Source organism: Macrobrachium nipponense, chromosome 1, assembly GCF_015104395.2.
Source record: "Macrobrachium nipponense isolate FS-2020 chromosome 1, ASM1510439v2, whole genome shotgun sequence".
Lineage (NCBI taxonomy): Eukaryota > Metazoa > Arthropoda > Malacostraca > Decapoda > Palaemonidae > Macrobrachium > Macrobrachium nipponense.
This window is the reverse complement of record NC_087200.1, coordinates 132,956,766-132,975,486: the sequence shown is the minus strand read 5'-3', so window position 1 is coordinate 132,975,486 and position 18,721 is coordinate 132,956,766. Positions and strand designations below refer to the sequence as shown.

The 18,721-nt window shown below is 35.8% G+C and overlaps 1 protein-coding gene across 1 annotated transcript in view; it reads left to right on the top strand.

Moving 5' to 3' along the window:
* The first annotated feature begins 753 nt into the window (after positions 1 to 753).
* Positions 754 to 18,721, top strand: part of LOC135220281 (uncharacterized) — a 21,108-nt gene continuing 3,140 nt past the window's right edge. The window contains exons 1-4 of the mRNA XM_064257539.1: positions 754 to 1,033; positions 3,675 to 3,885; positions 5,252 to 5,361; positions 7,359 to 7,474. Coding sequence (XP_064113609.1) covers positions 929 to 1,033; positions 3,675 to 3,885; positions 5,252 to 5,361; positions 7,359 to 7,474 — 542 coding nt within the window. The 5' untranslated portion in view covers positions 754 to 928. The remainder of the gene's footprint in view (positions 1,034 to 3,674; positions 3,886 to 5,251; positions 5,362 to 7,358; positions 7,475 to 18,721) is intronic.

The window sequence follows — 18,721 nt, the reverse complement described above, 5'->3', positions numbered from 1 at the left end:
GTTAGGCTAGTACAGTATACCGCTTGGTCAGTAATTTGGGTGTGGGAAACACAATGAGATTATTTTCAAGATTTTTATGGTTAGTTTTTAAATTATGGCGTCCCGCCTTTCCCAGGGAAGGTTCAGTACTTGGTTATAGTTGGGGAATACCCTTCCGGTCCTCACCTCCCCTTCCCCCTCCCTCCCACTACAACGAAATCCGTTTTAGAAATGTATTGCACTGTAAATGTTATCTTTATTATTTAGATATATAATACAATAGCCATTCCCACCTCTTTATGGGCGGAATGCTTTCAAGGGTCTGGGGAACCAGAGGCAGGAAGAGAATTCCAGAGTTTAATACGAAGATGACCGGTTTTCTCAGAAGAAATGCATGACCAGATTTCATGTGGAATAGTAATAATAATAATAATAATTTCATCCTCTTTAAAGAACCTCAACAATCACATTTGTGCACAAAAACTAGAGAATTTCAGTTTCACAGCCGATTTGGAAATCTTAAAAGAAATTTAGAATGTCTTCAACTTTTTCCTATTTATTTATGATTCATACTCGAGGTCTCTCTCTCTCTCTCTCTCTCTCTCTCTCTCTCTCTCTCAGAGTTTCAAGTTCATGTCTAAGATTTTGTATCTCAGTGAAGCCAACGAGGTGTTCGAGTTTTAGGCCATTAGCTATTTTCTCGCTTCTACAAGACTCTTTCATGAAAGTCAAATATTGGCGGGACATAACGCTAATTTGTCTGCTTCAATGATCTGTTCCTGTCACGGAAAGCCTCTGCCGGGAAGACGAGAGTTTGAAAAATTTGTGAAGAGCTGCAATCAGTGAACGACTGTGCCTTCAGACAGCAAGAGTATGCGTCCTTGGTCTCCTCTGTTATTCGTCGCTGCTTTCGCTACAGAGGACCGGAGCTCAGACAAGCAGACTCAACATGCACAAAGTGAAACGCTACCAGAAGTCTCCTGTCGCGATTTCATTGATGGGACGGCTGCTTTTGTCATGCATTTGGATGACGATGGTCTTCGCTCATCTTCAGGTATATACTTCCTCAGATGCAGGTATTTCCGACCCCGTAGGGGCGTAGTGCCGTCAGTGCACCTCAAATGGCGCACTGGAGGCTTTACTGATTTTGAAGAGTCCCTTCAGTCCGTAGCTGCTGTACCCACTTTTTGAACTTTTGACTTCACCTTAGTTCCAACTTTTTTCTTTTATATTCCTCCATCTTGCCGTCCAACTACAGCAATTGACTTAGTGAAAAAAGTTAGCTGGATTAGTTGGATAGCGGGACTGAGGAAAAGAAAGGCGAGAGCGAAAGTAAACTAGCTACCTCCTTTCACCGTCTTACGTCCTGAATGGCTGGAAGTACTCCAGAGCTTTGCTTTACAGTCAAATGCTTCTAAATAAGTCCTACAGGAATTGCTGCACATTCCCTCTCGCCTGACCCCATCCATCCCCACCGAAAATTAGTCCTAATGTGAAATACGGAGCTTGTAAACGTAATCTTTTAATTCTTATCAAATCATACCTTAGGCAACAACAGTAAATATCCCATGTTTCCTTCGCTCTGTTTTCCTATTTGAGGCACAGTATCAGTTTTGTATTTGATGACAATTTTCTTCAGTAAGTAGGATTAGGTGGACTACTGATCACTAGGGTCTGTCCCCGTCCCTTGCAAACATAAAGATGATATTAGGTTTTTGTATGGTCTGGTAAAAAATGAAATCAGTATTTTGTAAATCTTATTATTATTATTATTTTATTATTATTATTATTATTATTATTATTATTATTATTATTATTATTATTATTATTATTTTACTTTCTTTTTCTTTTTTATTATTATTTTCTTTTTTGAAGGGGCGGGAGCGTCTATCACAGTCATCCTATTCGATTGAGTGGTTTTTACAGTGAGGGGTTCCGGGCTGCATCTTGGCTCCTGAGCAGTCCATCACTTTTCTTACTGTGTGCGCTGTTCCTAGTAGCACACTCTTCTGCATGAGTCCTAGAGCTACTTCAGCATCTAGTTTTTTCAAGTTCCTTTTCAGGGATCTTGGGATCATGACTAGTGTTCTTATGATTATGGATACAACTTCCACTGGCATATCCCATATCCTTCCTGTTTCTACTTTCAGGTCTTCATACTTATAAATTTATTCTTTCTTTCTCATCTACTCTGGTGTCCCATGGTATTGCGACATCGATGAGTGATACTTTCTTCTTGATATTGTCAATCAACGTCACTTCCGGTCTATTGTCACGTATCATATTATCGGTTCTAATACCACAGTCCCAGATGATCTTTGCCTGATCGTATTCTATCACTCCCTGAGATTGGTGCTCGCACCACTTATTACTGAAAGCTAGTTGGAATATTTTGCACAGGCTTCAATGGAGGGCTTTTGCTACTGAAGCATGTCTCTTTTTATACCGGTTCTGTGCAAATGCCGGACATTCGTTTGCTGTATGGTTTATGGTCTCGATTTTCATATCACACTTCCTACATATGGGTGAGATGTTATTTCTATCTATCGTTCTTTGAACATATCTGGTTCTTAGGGCCTGATCTTGTGCCGCTGTTAGCGTTCCTTCTGTTTTCTTCTTGGGTTCTCCCTTCTGTAGCCATTGCCATGCTTCATCGCTGGCCAGTTCTTTAGTCTGCCTCATGTACTGCCCGTGCATTGGTTTGTAGGGCCATTCCTCCGTTCTGATTGTCATTCTCCTGTCCCTTTTATCACATCCTTCTTCCCATGCAGTCCTGGTTTTCAGATATTGCCCCATTGCTCTGTCCTCGATGTTGAAGCAGTCCTCTATGCTTAGTAGTCATCTCCCTCCTTCCTGTCGTGTTATGTAGAGTCACTTTATATTTGCCCTTAGATGTAGCGTTTTGTGTATTGCCATATGTTTCCGAGTTTTTTGGTCTATGCTGCGGAGTTCAGCCTTCGTCCACTCCACTACTCCTGCGCTGCATCCGATTACTGATACTGCCCATGTGTTTATGGTTTTTGTTATTATTGTTATTATTATATGAAGGTAGGAGACCCTCTCTCAAACATGTTTTGTTAAAGAGGATGGCAGAATCAGTGAAATTGATTTTATATATGTTTTTTTCAATTCTTCTTGTTATTTTCTTCTCACCAGGGCTGATATTTGCTAATAGCTGGCCGATATTCATATTCTAGTTAAGGAAATGTCTTCTAAAAATATTAATTTATTGATATGATAACTAAAAGTGGCGTATGGTCGCCGTAGAGTTTACAAATTGTAGTCTGTACGTTGTCTAAGGGCGTTGGAATGACGCCACACCCTGAGACAACGTCCGGACTACAATTTGTAAACTCTACGGCGACCACACGCCACTTTTAGTTATCATATCAATAAATTAATATTTTTAGAAGACATTTCCTTAACTAGAATATGAACATCGGCCAGCTATTAGCAAATATCAGCCCTGTTGAGAAGAAAATAATAAGAATTGAAAAGACCATATGTAAAATCAATTCCACTGATGCTGCCATCCTCTTTAGCAAAACATATTATTATTATATATAACGAATCCAAATATATCGGCTTATCGGCAGTCATTTATCTTTTCATCTTTTTCAAAGAACCTTCAACTAGTAAGTAATCGTTGCTCCAAATTGCTTCATCTTAAACTGATTTTTGTTCCGAAATTACAGATAGCATCCGCTGCAGGACTACTGAATCGAGGGAACGAATTTCACCAGAGGAAGCACGCCAAGTTCCCCGACGACGTTTCTAAAAGCTCTGCTTTGAAAGAGGGCGCCCCTTGGCTGACTGGCGGGGAGGAGGACCTCGTCAGAGCCAGGAGAATCTATGACTCCATCTGCCTGATGGCTAAGAAGAGGGACATCGTCGCTGTTTCGCCAAGTACGAAAGGTGTTTGAGTTCGAGGAACTTACTGATATTTCGATGGTCAAGGGATAATGTTTATCTTGGTCTTAATTGCTCTTTTATTTCTTTTTTCTCTTTTTGAGAGAGAGAGAGAGAGAGAGAGAGGAGAGAGAGAGAGAGAGAGAGAGAGAGAGAGAGAGAGATCGAAGGGGAATGCTTTCAAAATATTTATTTCTATTTCGTCGATATTTCACTGATGTGACGTAAGTAATTAGGTAACTGCAATATATTCAGAGGAGTAAACCCCAGAAAATAACATATTTCATAAACAAAATAATTCACTGGAGATATATATACTTGTATATATAATATATCTAATTCTATATATATATATATCTATATAGATATATATGTATTTGGTTTTGTGAATATTCTAATTAAATTATAAATAATTATATTATAATACAATTCTATTAATCGGCTTCATAAATTCCCCCTCGGTTAAACATATATGAAAATATATTAATTCCGGGGTAGAGCGAATTAGATATTAAAGGACATTTGTAGTTCGATATTATGGATATGAATCACGGAATGTGATATGACGTATATATTACATACATATACACATATATATATATATATATATATATATATATATATATATATATATATATATATATATATATATATAAAGGTAGAGAGAGATACCTTGAAATGATATGTTGTCTATCCTCCATAATGATAGAATTTCACCGATGTAACGGCAGTGCAGTATTAACCTCATTTCTATGAGCTAAAATATATGAAATCAGAACGATCTCGTTTGTGCCGACCACAAAAAGATCTCTTATGACCATTATCTTTCGTAAAACATTAGCCTTTGGTAAAAACATTTTATAATCTAGTCTGAAACACTTTTATAATGATATTGTTAGTGAGGACAAGAAACGGAAGTTGCTTATTTTAAATTTTCACGCATCGTCATGTCAGTCATTTGAGATTAAATCAAATACTGACACCCTTAACGGGTTGACATTATTTAAACTGAACGTTTTCGTTTCTAACAGCTGAGGAAAAACAAGACACTAACTTTGTGTATTGAAACTTGATATATTGTTGGAAATACTCAATGTATGATCCCAGGTGTCTGCAGTGCTACATAAACCATTCCATAACCTTGATTGAAATTACTTTGAAACAATAGTAGATTTTTGCTTAATGATCTTCGTTCGTTATCGTTTTATCGTCGAGAATATTATATTTGTTTTTTCAGGTACCCAGATTTTAGGCCAGACCAAATGCCAGCATCACTCATGCCCAAATTATCAAAAACCAAAGAATTTTATTTAATATTATTAAACTCTTCAGTATTCTATAAATCACCTTTCCTTTTTTTTAGACTCTCAGACTAATGTGACTCTCAACACAGGCTATTTAATTCAGAGCCATGACATGTTCGGGAGCGAGCCATATCCGAACGGATTTTACCGATTTTTTTACTTCTACCCGGTGAGATTAATGGTTGTCTTTGTTTGGGCGCTTTCGACCGAAACAGTTTTTCTAAATACTCATTTTTGAGAATAGTTGAGACTATTAAGTAAACTTGTCGTATTTTTAGAATACTTATGACAATTAGTAAGTGAAGGGTGGTGGAGAGAGAGAGAGAGAGAGAGAGAGAGAGAGAGAGAGAGAGAGAGAGAGAGAGAGAGAGAGTACATGGATTGGTCCATCCGATGAGACATCGTGTGCTCACTTATCTCTAGGAGCAGGTTTTACTGTGCATTCACAGTATCCTAATGATTTTGTCTAGCTTTCTTTTAAACTCTTTCACACTGTTGCTGTTTACAACTTCTGGTGGCAGTTTATTCCATGCGTCACATAACTTGTTTGTAAAAAAGTTCCCACAATGAGATGTGTTGTATCTATTCATTTCTAGTTTCCATTCATTATTTCTTGCCTGGTTTTCGTTTAACGTAAATAGGTTACTATCAATTTTTGTTATGCCTTTCAGCATTTTGAATGTTTCTATTAGTTGTCCTCGCAAGTCGTGTTTCTAAACCATACATGTTCAGGCTCTCTAGTCGTCTTTGGTAACCTATTTGCCTGATGGATGGACTTAACTTTGAGGCTCTTGCTTGTACTCGTTCTAATCTATATATGCCCTTTATTAGTGTTGGTGACCAAAACTGTGCTGCATATTCAAGATAAGGTCTAACTATGGGTGTGTAGAGCTGCAGCTCCTTTTCCTTGTTTCTGTATTTGAACTACCTCTCTATGTATCCCACTGGTTTCTATGCCTTCTTTTCGGCTTTTATGCACAGTTTTGTGGATTTTAAGTCCTTGGAAATAATGTCTCCAAGGTCCTCTTCTTGTTCTACACTATCTATGTCATTCCCAAACAGCATGTAGGTGGCATGAGGGGTCGTTTGTTCCTATTTGTAGCACTTTACACTTATCCAAGTTAAAAGGCATTTGCCATCTTTTTGACCACTCTCATATTTCTTTTAGATCATTTCTTAAACTTTCTACTGTCTCTGGGTCTGCTGCATTTACACCTAGTTTGGTGTCTATCTGCAAATTTGGCTACCTGGTAGTTAATCGTACATCAATGTCATTAATAAAATAAAAAACAAGAGCGGGCCAAGGACAGAACCCTGAGGAACTCCGTTTGTCACATCTGCCCATTCGGATTTCTTCACCGTTTATTACGACTCTCTGTTTTCTATTAGTTAGCCAGTCTTCGACACAGTCTGCTCTTTCTCCTACAATTCCTAAAGCTCTAACTTTTGTCACTAGTTTCTTGTGTAGAACTTTGTCAAAGGCCTTTTGGAAATTTAAGCAGTGTACATCTATTGCTTTATTACTGTCGTAAATACTAAGCATGTTATGGTAAAACTCCAAGACGTGGCTGAAGCGTCGTTGACTTTTTAACAACAGGTTGTTTCTATCAATGTGATCCACAATTTGATCTGAAATTATGGACTCAAAAATCTTACAAGGGACCGACGTTAGATAGATTGGTCTATATTATCAAGACTCTTCTCTTAGACCTTTTTTTGTAAACTGGGTGGGGGGAGGGGCACATTACCTAGTTTCCATCCTTTTGGTGCCTTTCGTTGTTCTGCACTCTTTCTGTAGAGTTTATATAGGTGACGAACTATCTCCTCTTTTAACTGTTTTTTTCTCTTGGATGAATCCCATCCCGGCTAGGAGATTTGAGCTTATTTAGTTTTTTCTATTTTGTTTTTATCGTCTTCTTCTGCAAATATTATTTTGTCAAGTGGTTCTACCCCTACATACTTAATAGCTGGTTCAGGGATTGAGGTAGTGTCTTCAATTTTGAAAACACTAGTAAAAACTTATTCAATAATTTTTTGAATCCCTAGATTAACCTCAAACCTGACTTGAAAATAAATTTTTTTTTAATTCGATCACCATGCCTGGTATTTATTTGTTTTTATATTATGTCTTATAGATATTATCCTCTTCTTTCTTTTGTCTTATAGGACACTTCAGTGAGATACCTGAAGATCAACTGCCATTTTTTCAAGACCCAGTGGGACGGCCTCTGTCGGAAGGACAAGTTTACCATCTTCACGTTTCCCTTCATCAAGGGAACTAGGTAATCTAGTATAATTATTGCCATCTTTATCAACACGCTTTTATCCCCTTTTCTTGGGATTGGTTCCAGGTGTTAAAACCTCTTTCAGGACAGTGATTATTTCTTGTCATTTCCTCCAGTCTCTCTCTCTCTCTCTCTCTCTCTCTCTCTGGTCCTGTGGTAGGGGTGTAAGACTACCATACTCTTTAGTCAAAGGCTAGGCCCACCGCCAATAACTGTGGAAACTGCTGCCTTGCAGTCGTACTTTTTAGTAAAAGGCTAGGACTACTGCCAATAACTGTAGTTGACGACAGTAAAGGCATGCGGTCGTAAAAACCCCCTTTGCCAAACAACAAACCATGCCTGATGATGCCTTTGAGAGAAGGCAGTGGAGAAGGCGCATCAGGCAACCGACCCCTTAGTGTAGGAATAACAGTGGGAAGATGTAGTTCCAGATGGTGCCATTCTTCAGGTTTCCACCAAATATGTCAAGGAGTTAGTTTGGTAGAGTTACTTTGTTCAGTCCCTAGTGTGTCGATTGCTTTTTTCATTTTCCAGTGGTCCAGGTATATTCACACTTCCTTTCTTCAGTCTTGCTGTCCAACCTCTGTGATAATTACTTGAGTGCAAGTTCAGGGTTTGCATCATGTTCCACCTTTAGTTTCTTGTACTCCATACCCTATATTTTCTCCCCGTAAGGAGTTAGTGACGTCAGCGCATCTCATGCGCTGTAGTGTGGGCATTACTTATGGTTCTTTGCAGTGGCCTTCGGCCCCTAGCTGCAACCCCTTTCGTTCCATTTACTGTACCTCCTTTCACATTCTCTTTCTGCCATCTTACTTTCCGCCCTTTCCTAGCAATTGACTCAGTGCAACTGCTGTCAGGTTTTCCTCCTGTTACACCTTTCAACCCTTTTTACTGTTAATTTACGTTTCAGCGCTGTATGACCTCTTAGGTCCGAGTGCTTGCCCTCTGGCCTAAATCTTATATTCAATTCAATAAAAATCCTTTATTTTCTGGATCTCTTTGTCTTGCTTATGACCGTCAGCGTATAGACCAGGGGTTCCCAAATTTGGGGTCGGGACCCCAAGTGGGGTCGGAATGCTCATAATGTTGGGTCATAATCAGGCCATGGGGTCGGTGGGGTCGCTAAGGTACCGCCAGGGATTGGGTGTCACCCATAAATTATCGATGATGCTGTAAAATATGAGGTGTTAAAATAGCATCACCATTTTGTACTAATTACCAAATCTGAGAATTTTATTTTGGATTAGCTACCTTTTTTGTTGGTAAAATTTAAATGTTTCTGTTTCTCTTTTACTTAAATATCACTATATGACCAAAAATCTCAGTAATGCTGTAAATGTGGAAATAAACATAACTACTTTAGATTATATATATATATATATATATATATATATATATATATATATTATATATATATATATATATATATATATTATAATATATATATATATATATTATATATATATATATATATATAATATATATATATATATATATATATATATATATATATATATATATATATTCTGACTTGGGGTCGAACTGAACAGTTGAAAGTGCTGAATGAGGTCGTGCTAAGAAAAGCCTGGGAACACCTAGTTACTATAGACGATGCTTCTTCCCTATATTATCCTTGTTATTTATACATCTGTCTACCTATCTATTTTATCGCTACCTTATCGTGATATTTAGTTTCTTTAACCAAATATTTCGAGTTTGCAATTGCCTACAAAATACCAAGTTTCTCCGAAGGATATACAAATAATTTTTTTTTTATACTAGATTCATGTTAAGGCAGGTGTTCATGAATTGAAAGATTTTTGGCCTCTTTTCTTAATAACAGTATTAACATCCAAAATTTTTAAAATTAATTTACTGCTTATTAGCTCTGATAAAAGAAAATTTTCATTTTCTATAAGATGCGATATCCCCAAACTTGCTTTAAAACACGTAAAATGATAAAGAAAAGATTTGCTTATGCAAATTTGTCTGCAAAGTGTTCAAACATGGTTTTGACACCTGCCTATGCAAATTCGTAGTGTTATATTAAAACCCCAATATATAGCATGCCTAAATGTTTATGAAATGACTAACAAATTTGCTCTAATGCCACAGATTACTTCGTAAAACTCTTAACACCTGTCGTGGACCGTCTCTCATTTATTTTGCGGTAATGGTCTCGAGTTACCAGCGTTAATGACTCTCTCTCTCTCTCTCTCTCTCTCTCTCTCTCTCTATACAACCAAGCTTTAGAAATCTCTCCAACCCTCTATTTTCCAGCCTCTTTTAGCTTTTATTTCTTAGTAAGCCTATCTGTCTAGTCTTGAGAGATGAGGACCTGCCTTTCTTCCTATTTATTATTTTTTCTCGTTTTCTTTGGGCATGGTCCAGAAAAGGGGATTCTCATGAATCACTAATTTAGTCTCTGTGAAACACTGTCATTGACAAATACCATGAAATAGAAGGATTTTTTTTTTGTCAGTTCATCTACATATTTCTATAGTTAAAAAGCTTGACTCCATCGTGAAAGCACCATAATATATATATATATATATATATATATATATATATATATATATATATATATATATATATATATATATATATATATATATATATATATATAAAGATATATGCGACGAAGGAAAAATAAACGAATGAGTAACTGCGAGACCTTTCGACGTTTCCACGTCCTTTACTGCTTAGTAAAGGACGTGGAAACGTCGAAAGGTCTCGCAGTTTACTCATTCGTTTATTTTTCCTTCGTGGCATATATCTTTGTATTTATGGATTTAATCACGTTACCTAACTTTCTCGTGATTCAGTTATACATACATATATATATATATATATATATCTATATATATATATATATATATATATCCTTATATATATATATATATCTGTATGTATATATACATATGTATATACGTATATCTGTATCTATGTATTTAGCATTATAATCACGTGATTCACTTATCATACATCTCCACAGGTGAAAAATAAGTGTCGGGGTGTATGTCCTGACCGGTTTTGACTTTATTTCTAAGCAATTAACGAAGAACTGATACATAGTATTAGTCAATGAGTTTTGAAAGCCACTCCTACCTTGACACCCGCCTGTGGGTGGATCTGCAGTTTCAAACGGTTGTGTGAATGTTGTCAGTATTGCCTCTGTCTGTATATATATTTGTGACTTCTAATACTATGTATCAGTCCTTCGTCAATGGCTTGGAAATAAAGTCCGAAACCAGTCAGGACTTACACACCGTCTCTTATTTTTTGCCTGTTGATATGTGATACACACACACACACACACACACACACACATATATATATATATATATATAATATATATATATATATATATATATATATCATCAAAAAGGTGCGAACATGTAGTCATCAGAGGGTTACCGAAACTCAGAAGATCAATTAAGGAGTTTATTATGATACGTTTCGTGTCATCCTGACACATCATCAGTCTGTAATGTAAAATCAATTCACATTTATAAAAAATATATAATTAAAGTTTACTTACTATTTTAAAAAGGAAAACATGAAATACTAAAGTTATTCATAAAATCTATTGTTAAAAGCTAAAAATACTAAACTTATTTTCAAGGGTGACATTAAAATTGAAGAAATTTAGGATTAAAAAGGAATATTAACCTTAATAAGGAGAAGGATAAGAAAGGAATGGCTGTAGGACCGTCGTTTGCCCAGATCTCGACTACGCCAAGAAAAGCTGAGTAGAGGATTGACTAGAATTGAGGGAAGGAACGAGGTGCTTGATATGTAAAGACTCAAGTGTCGTTATATATTGGCTGTGCTGGGTATTGTCAGTTATCGAAAAATGTTTTTTGTTAATTTCAATTTTACAGAGAGCTGCATGATTTCTAATATTAGAAAATTCAGGGTTGGTTATCCTCTGGCCAGTTCTGTAGCTCACTCCCAACGACTAGAATATCGAACTTGCAACAAGAGGGCTGTCCTATCCGACCAATTGTTTCTTCTTATAATAGCCCAACATACAGTCTTTCTAAATACATTGTTACTTTACTTAATGAACTCCCTCAACCTGAACATACAATTAAAATGGCTTCGATTTTCAGAAACTTTTTGTCATCCAGGACTCAGATCACTATATGGTTAGTCTCTGTGTAGACTTTATTTACCATTGTACCCTTAGGAGAGACAATTAACATTATTTTAGACAGTTTTTTTTTAAATGCTGGTGACATATTCCACGGTTTTAATAGAAATTTGTTTGAGCAATTATAGAACTTGCTGTGCAAGATTCCGCTTTCGTTTTTAATGGTCTTCTGTACTCGCAGGTCGAGGGCGTGGCCATGGGGTGTCCCTTTAGCCCCGATTTTTGCCAATGTGTTCATAGGATTTCTTAGAGAAAATTTTTTTAGCCGAATGCCCAAGTTCTTTTAAGCCAACCTTTTTCAAGAGATATGTAGATGATACTTTTATTTTACTTAGACATGCATGGCAGGGTGATGCTTTTTTGGAGTTCGTGAATACTCAGCACAGTAACATAAACTTCACCATAGAAACTGAAAAAGATAACTGCTTACCTTTCTTAGATATCAAGATAATCAGAGATAATAATAAGTGTAATACTTCTGTCTATAGGAAAACACACTTCACAGGGATGGGGAATGATATTTATAGTTCGTGCTTCATCAATTTTAAACTAAATGCCATCTCCACTTTGGTCTTTAGAGCACTTAGGTATGCTTCTGATTGGAAATCATTCCACACTGAAATTGAATCTTTACAAGATTATTTTTTAACTAACTCGTACCCTACGGAGGTATTTTATAAAATGGTAAACAAATTACTTAACTTAAACTTCACGGAAAATACCCCTTCCTTTGATGTACCAAAACTACCCATATACGCCACTATTCCATATTTTTTCAAAAATAAATTAGGAGACCGTATCAAGAAAATTATTGAAAGAGAGTTCGGAAGTCTCAAAGTTAATTTAATACCTATTAATCCTCTCAAAATAGGCTCACTTCTTAGTCATAAAGAGAATTTGCAACCGTTTATGCGATCCAATATTATTTACAAATTTACTTGCCCGGGGTGTCCCGGTACTTACGTTGGATCGACGAAACGCTTGTTGCAAGTTCGATATTCTAGTCATTTGGGAGTGAGCTACAGAACTGGCCAGAGGATAACCAACCCTGAATTTTCTAATATAAGAAATCATGCAGCTCTCTGTAAATTGAAATAAAAAAAAAACATTTTCCGATAACTGACAATACCCAGCACAGCCAATATAATAACGACACTTGAGTCCTTTACATATCAGCACCTCGTTCCTTCCCTCAATTCTAGTCAATCCTCTACTCAGCTTTTCTTGGCGTAGTCGAGATCTGGGTAAACGACGGTCCTACAGCCATTCCTTTCTTATCCTTCTCTTTATTAAGGTTAATATTCCTTTTTAATCCTAAATTTCTTCAATTTTAATGTCACCTTGAAAATAATTTAGTATTTTTAGTTTTTAACAATAATTTTTTATAATAGTTTTGGTATTTTATGTTTTCCTTTTTAAAATAGCAAGTAAACTTTAATTATATATTTTTTTTATAAATGTGAATGGATTTTACATTACACACTGATGATCTGTCAGGATGACACGAAACGTATCATAATAAACTCCTTAATTGATCTTCTAAGTTTCGGTAACCCTCTGATGACTATATATATATATATATATATATATATATATATATATATATATATATATCTAAGATATATATATATATATATATATATATATTATGTCTATGTATATATTATATTATATATTATAGATATATATATATATATGTATATATATATATATATATATATATATATATATATATACTCTACTCCGATGACTCTTGGGCCCCTTGGTAGTTCATTGCCACTTGCACCAGATCTCTCCACCTTCCCTTGTTGAATGCTGCATCTCTCCAGTTATTCTCAGGATCCTCCACTCTCAGTTCTCTTAGATCTCTGAACACATTTTCTCCCCATCTTGTCTCCCCACTTTTTTTATTTTTTCCCTTCCACTGATCCTTCCATAACCAACTTTAGGCATTCTGCCATCTTCCATTCTAACCACATGTCCACCTACCAATGTATCCTCTGCGATCTTACATACCCAGTTATTAGCAATTGTCTGGTTAAATCTCTCATTTCTTTGATGTGCCTCCTTCTCCAAACGCCTGCACTTAAATCATAAATAGAACCCTTTATTTCAGGCAAAATTGTATTTAGTCCTTCTATTCCTCTGTGGACGCTGATTCTCCCGTTTCTCTTTGATCACTCACTTGTGGTTTCACTGATTCTTCTGAGACTGAATCATCACTTGGCATTTTGCTTGAGCCATCAGATAGGGAGTGCCAAGTCCTGCAACCATACAGTACTACTGGTATGATAATGATGTCAATTCTTAATTTCGTAGACCTTGTGATGTTTATCTTTGAAAGATGTTGTAGAATGAAAAAGCATCTGTTCCCTGCTGTAATTCTAACCAGAACATCTCTCTCCATCTCATTTCTGGATGTTAACCTACTTCTTAAATATCAAAATTGGCTCTCGTTCCCATGATCGACCATATTTTGTTGTTGCTGTTGTTGTTGGTTGTTCCTTGACATCTCATCCCACTGGCAGCAGTTTCTCTGAATGGTAGATTCACAAAAGTTTTATATTTTGTATAGCTGTACCTAAAAAATCAACATCATCTACAAATGTAAGACTTTGGCATTTGCACCTTTACAAGATGACCCCACCCTCAGCTACGATACTCTGCATTATCTTCCCTAAAATTAGATTAAACAATTTTGAAGACATAAGGCATCCTTACCTCAATTTTTTTTTTAACAGTCTTTTTCCTTCCCACCTGGACACAACTCACTTTTCCTGTAGCACACTTTTACCAAGTATATAAACATTTCTGGTATACCAAATTCCTTCATAACATCCCACACTGATGGTCTATGAATGCTATCATAAACTTGTTTATAGTCGACAAAAACCTGCCACACATCTCTATTATAAGCTGTTTTTCCATTATCTGTCTAGTACTAACAATTTAGTCAGTTGTTGATCTTCCCTTTCTGAGTTCACACTGATATTCGCCCAATTCTGTCTCTATGGAAGGTTTGATTTCATCTTTTATCATTTTGATAAAAGTAGATTCACATCAACCGTGCATCTGATTTCTAGGCCACTCCCTTACGACGCTCCTGATGGGCTGTTGAGTTTCCAGCCCTATGATTGGCTTATCAACAGCCCATCAGGAGCGTCGTAAGGGACTGGCCTAGACATCAGATGCACGGTTGATGTGAATCTACTATAGCCAAAATGATAAAAGGTGAGAGACTTTGAGTTTCCAGCCCTGTGATTGGCTCATCAACAGCCAATCAGGAGAGTCGTAAGGGACTAGCCTAGACATCAGATGCACGGTTGATGTGAATCTACTATAGTATCTTATAGTAGGTTGGCAGAAGTGTAATCCCTCTATGATTAGCACAGTCTGTCTTATCTTCCTTTTTTATGTATGGGATAATGTTGCTCGTTCCCATGTTGTTGGCTTCTCTTCTGTTTTCCAGGTTATTATTAGAAGCTCAAATATCTTTAAGTGGTTACAACATCTCACCGCCATTTTTAAGTAGAGCTCTACTTGTATGCCATCTAAACCAAGTGTCTTATTATTCTTCAGGCTTGATTGCATTCTTCACATCCCTCAGCGTTGGTTCCTCAGCTCTCAAATCTGGTGCCTACATATGTCTCCCTTCAATAGGATTTACCGGCTCTTCTCTATTTAACAGCTCACAGAAATAGTTCTTTCATATACCCAGTGCTTTGTTCTCCTGTATTGCAATACTTCCATTAGCATCTTCCACTATTTTGCTTCTTGCCTGGTATCCATTCTTTATTTTCCCAATGGCCCTATAGCCCTTAGTTATCCTACACTTTTTATGCTTCTGTCCATATTATCCAGTTCCTTATTTAATGCATCTCTCTTCCCTCTTCCGTTTATTCTCGTTGCTGGTCTTTTATTCTCCTTGAAGTTCTTATGTAAGAATTCTATCCTTGCTTGTTTCCTTTCATCCGCCATTCTTCTGCAGTCATATAATATATATATGTGTGTGTGTGTGTGTGTGTGTTGTGACGAAGTGCAAGTATCTGGTTACTACACTTACCAATCATAAAATAGTTACCTCACAACAGCCAGACACCTGAACCCTCTTCACAAATAAAATGCGACTGAATACTTTAAAGGCAATGGTGATCACTTTAAAGCGTACCAATATTGCAGAAAATCAGACTAAGTTCATTAAAACAGGTGTGAGGTAATCTTATAAGTGATTAAAATTAATTAAAGGGCATCACTCCATCAACAACTTTAAAAGTCTAAGTATTTCCCTGGTTCTAACTCACTTCAATTAAATTTAAGGAAAACAGCTCAATTACCGCTCTATATTTCTACCTAAAACCAAACTAAATATATAGGTGAAAAATAAGACATGAAAATTTGTAAATACAAAAATTTATTATTAAACTCAAAATTTATATGTTAAATTCACAATCTCAGGGAAATTTACCGTTACTTGAAAACAACACAAAGGTTGATTAATTCTTGAATTAATTATTAAGTAAAATTAAATTAAATTAATTTATCATAAACATCAAGAAAATTAATTAATCCAATTGAAATTGTAAAGTGTTAAGTAATAACTAAATTTGGAAATTAATTCACAAGTGCTAAACAACAATAAAACTTGAAAAGAATTTTAAGTAAATGCAAATTAATTCACAAGTTTGAATTCATTCAATAGGCAATGATTAATTAATGAACACAATTAAGTTAATCAAATTGGGAATGTAAATGCAAGCACAGAACCAAAATTGCAAAAACACTAAGAAAGCATTAATCACACAGAATATATTTAAAAAGCACACTTCAATAAGAAAAATGGATAAATGTGCAACAAATCACTTCAAAAGAATTAAACACATAACATAAAAATTTGCAATGTGTAAAAAATGAGATAGATTCACCAAACCACTGTAAAGATGTTTTACCAAAACCATGTAAACATGTTTTTAAGTTGCAACTAAAAACTTGTAATAATATATTACCTTGGTACCAGTTATATTTCTGCTCCAAAAATTCACCATATTCCTCCAAAAATTTCACCAGTGGTACTCAAAACGTTCACCATAGTATTCCAAAAAAGAGGTGCCATTACACACTTGTGCAATGTCTGTTCAGATTCCACAAATAAGCACTAAGCAATACTAAACAAATCTAAGAAATACCAAATCTAAAATTTATGAGTGACTAATGGTCTCTGATATCAGAATCAACAAACATTTGCTCTCGTAGTATGGAAACTGATCAGTGGATCTCGCCTTAAAAGGGTTGTAACATAGCGCAAAATGTTTTGGGGCCAGGTCTTTGATAAATCGTTATAATTCTCTTTTAAAACAATAAAATAAATAGAGAGAAATTGGGATTACAATCATAAAATAACATTTATTATTACATGATTTAAGACTATAAAAGTCATTTAAATTGAAAGATGTGATTATAGAATTTTCTTGAATGAAATGGGCGCTTCTCCACCGTCCCTTTAAACCAGGGTGGTGTTTTCCTTGGGGTAAGGAGGAGTGAGCATTCGTCGTCTCTCTCTACCTATCTCCCGCTCATCTCAACAACCAATGAAAACGCTCACAGACTGAGCTCGCGTTTCTATTGGCTAATTTGGCTTGACGTTGCTCTTATCTTGTATGATAGGACGCAGAGACTTCATCCCGTTCTTTCTATTCGTTCCAACCTTTCTATTCTATCATGCTTTGTTATTGTTTTCACTTTTTACGAGTATCTTTGTAGCAATTAAATATTTTATTTACTAGGGCTGATAGTGGTAATAATAATGATCAACAAAAGATCGTTATTAGTGAATGTGAATCTATTATAGTGATACAAGTGAAGTTATTGTTGAGCTGGGAAAATAATTATCCCTAAAAAATTATGTAATGAAAGTAAGACTTATACTTGTTGATAGACTCTTACCTTTAAGAAGTATAAGTACGTAAAATTGGACCTGCTTGTGCTGATGGGTGTTTTGAGAAAGCTACTATGCCCATGATATAGGCATTGTTTAAAGACTATTGGGGCATGGGAGACAATGGCCAGAAATGAATGGTGTCGGTGCCAATAAAACGTCGCAGGATACCTGCTGAGGAAGTTCAAGTACACAAACAAATTACTGATTAAGAAAGTTCTGTTTTACTTACTCATTTCTTAATTTTATTTCTATTTCCCATGTTTATATTAACTTTTCTTTTTCATTCATATTTAGTGCGTGAACACATTAACAAGCTGGCGACAATGACATCTCATTCTCCCGCAAAATCTTGTAGCCTCGTGTACTACATGGAATCTAATCTCAGGGTCGTGAAGCTGCATATGTATGTGAAGTTTATTAAAGATGAACCCCCAAATGTAAACATTTTCTTTTAATTATCATAGTAATGCGTTTAGGACCGAGTTTAATGTTGGTTTCATGCCTTCAGTTGTTGATACATGCAATACCTTTGATTTATTGACAGCAAATATTGAAAAATATAAATAAAATGAGTTGTGAAAAGGCTCAGTTTGATGAAATGCAACGCGAATTGAATGCGCATAATAAAGTGCTTGCAACATAAGCTAGAGCTGCACTTGATGGCTTTAGTAGTTCAGACAGTGATGATCTTAAGGATGTTGTTTCGATCTGTAACAAACATTTGCCGACACCCAAGCGGAGCACTTGTGTTGCTTATTATATAAGAAAATCGTGGCCTTACAACTTTCGTGTATTATCGTAAAAAAACGTAAATCGACCATGACCTGTGGGACAAGGTTACGGGACGGCAACGGTCATCCGAGATAATGAGTTGCGTTAACCATGACATCGAGAATAATCATGTTGACAAGCAGACAAAGACTGCTTTTTTCAGCCAGCTGTGCTGTAGTGTCAATAACTAAGATTTGGTCAAAGAAATTAAATTAAACCGCAACTATCGTAATAATCAAGAAAGATAGCAAGCCTGCGCACTGTACTTTTACCTTACATTTTATGCTATAGCTTAAGAATAACTTATAATAATGCCATAATTTTTAGATACACGGTATAGGGATAAATTTCCTTTAAAATGGTGAAAACTAGATTAAAA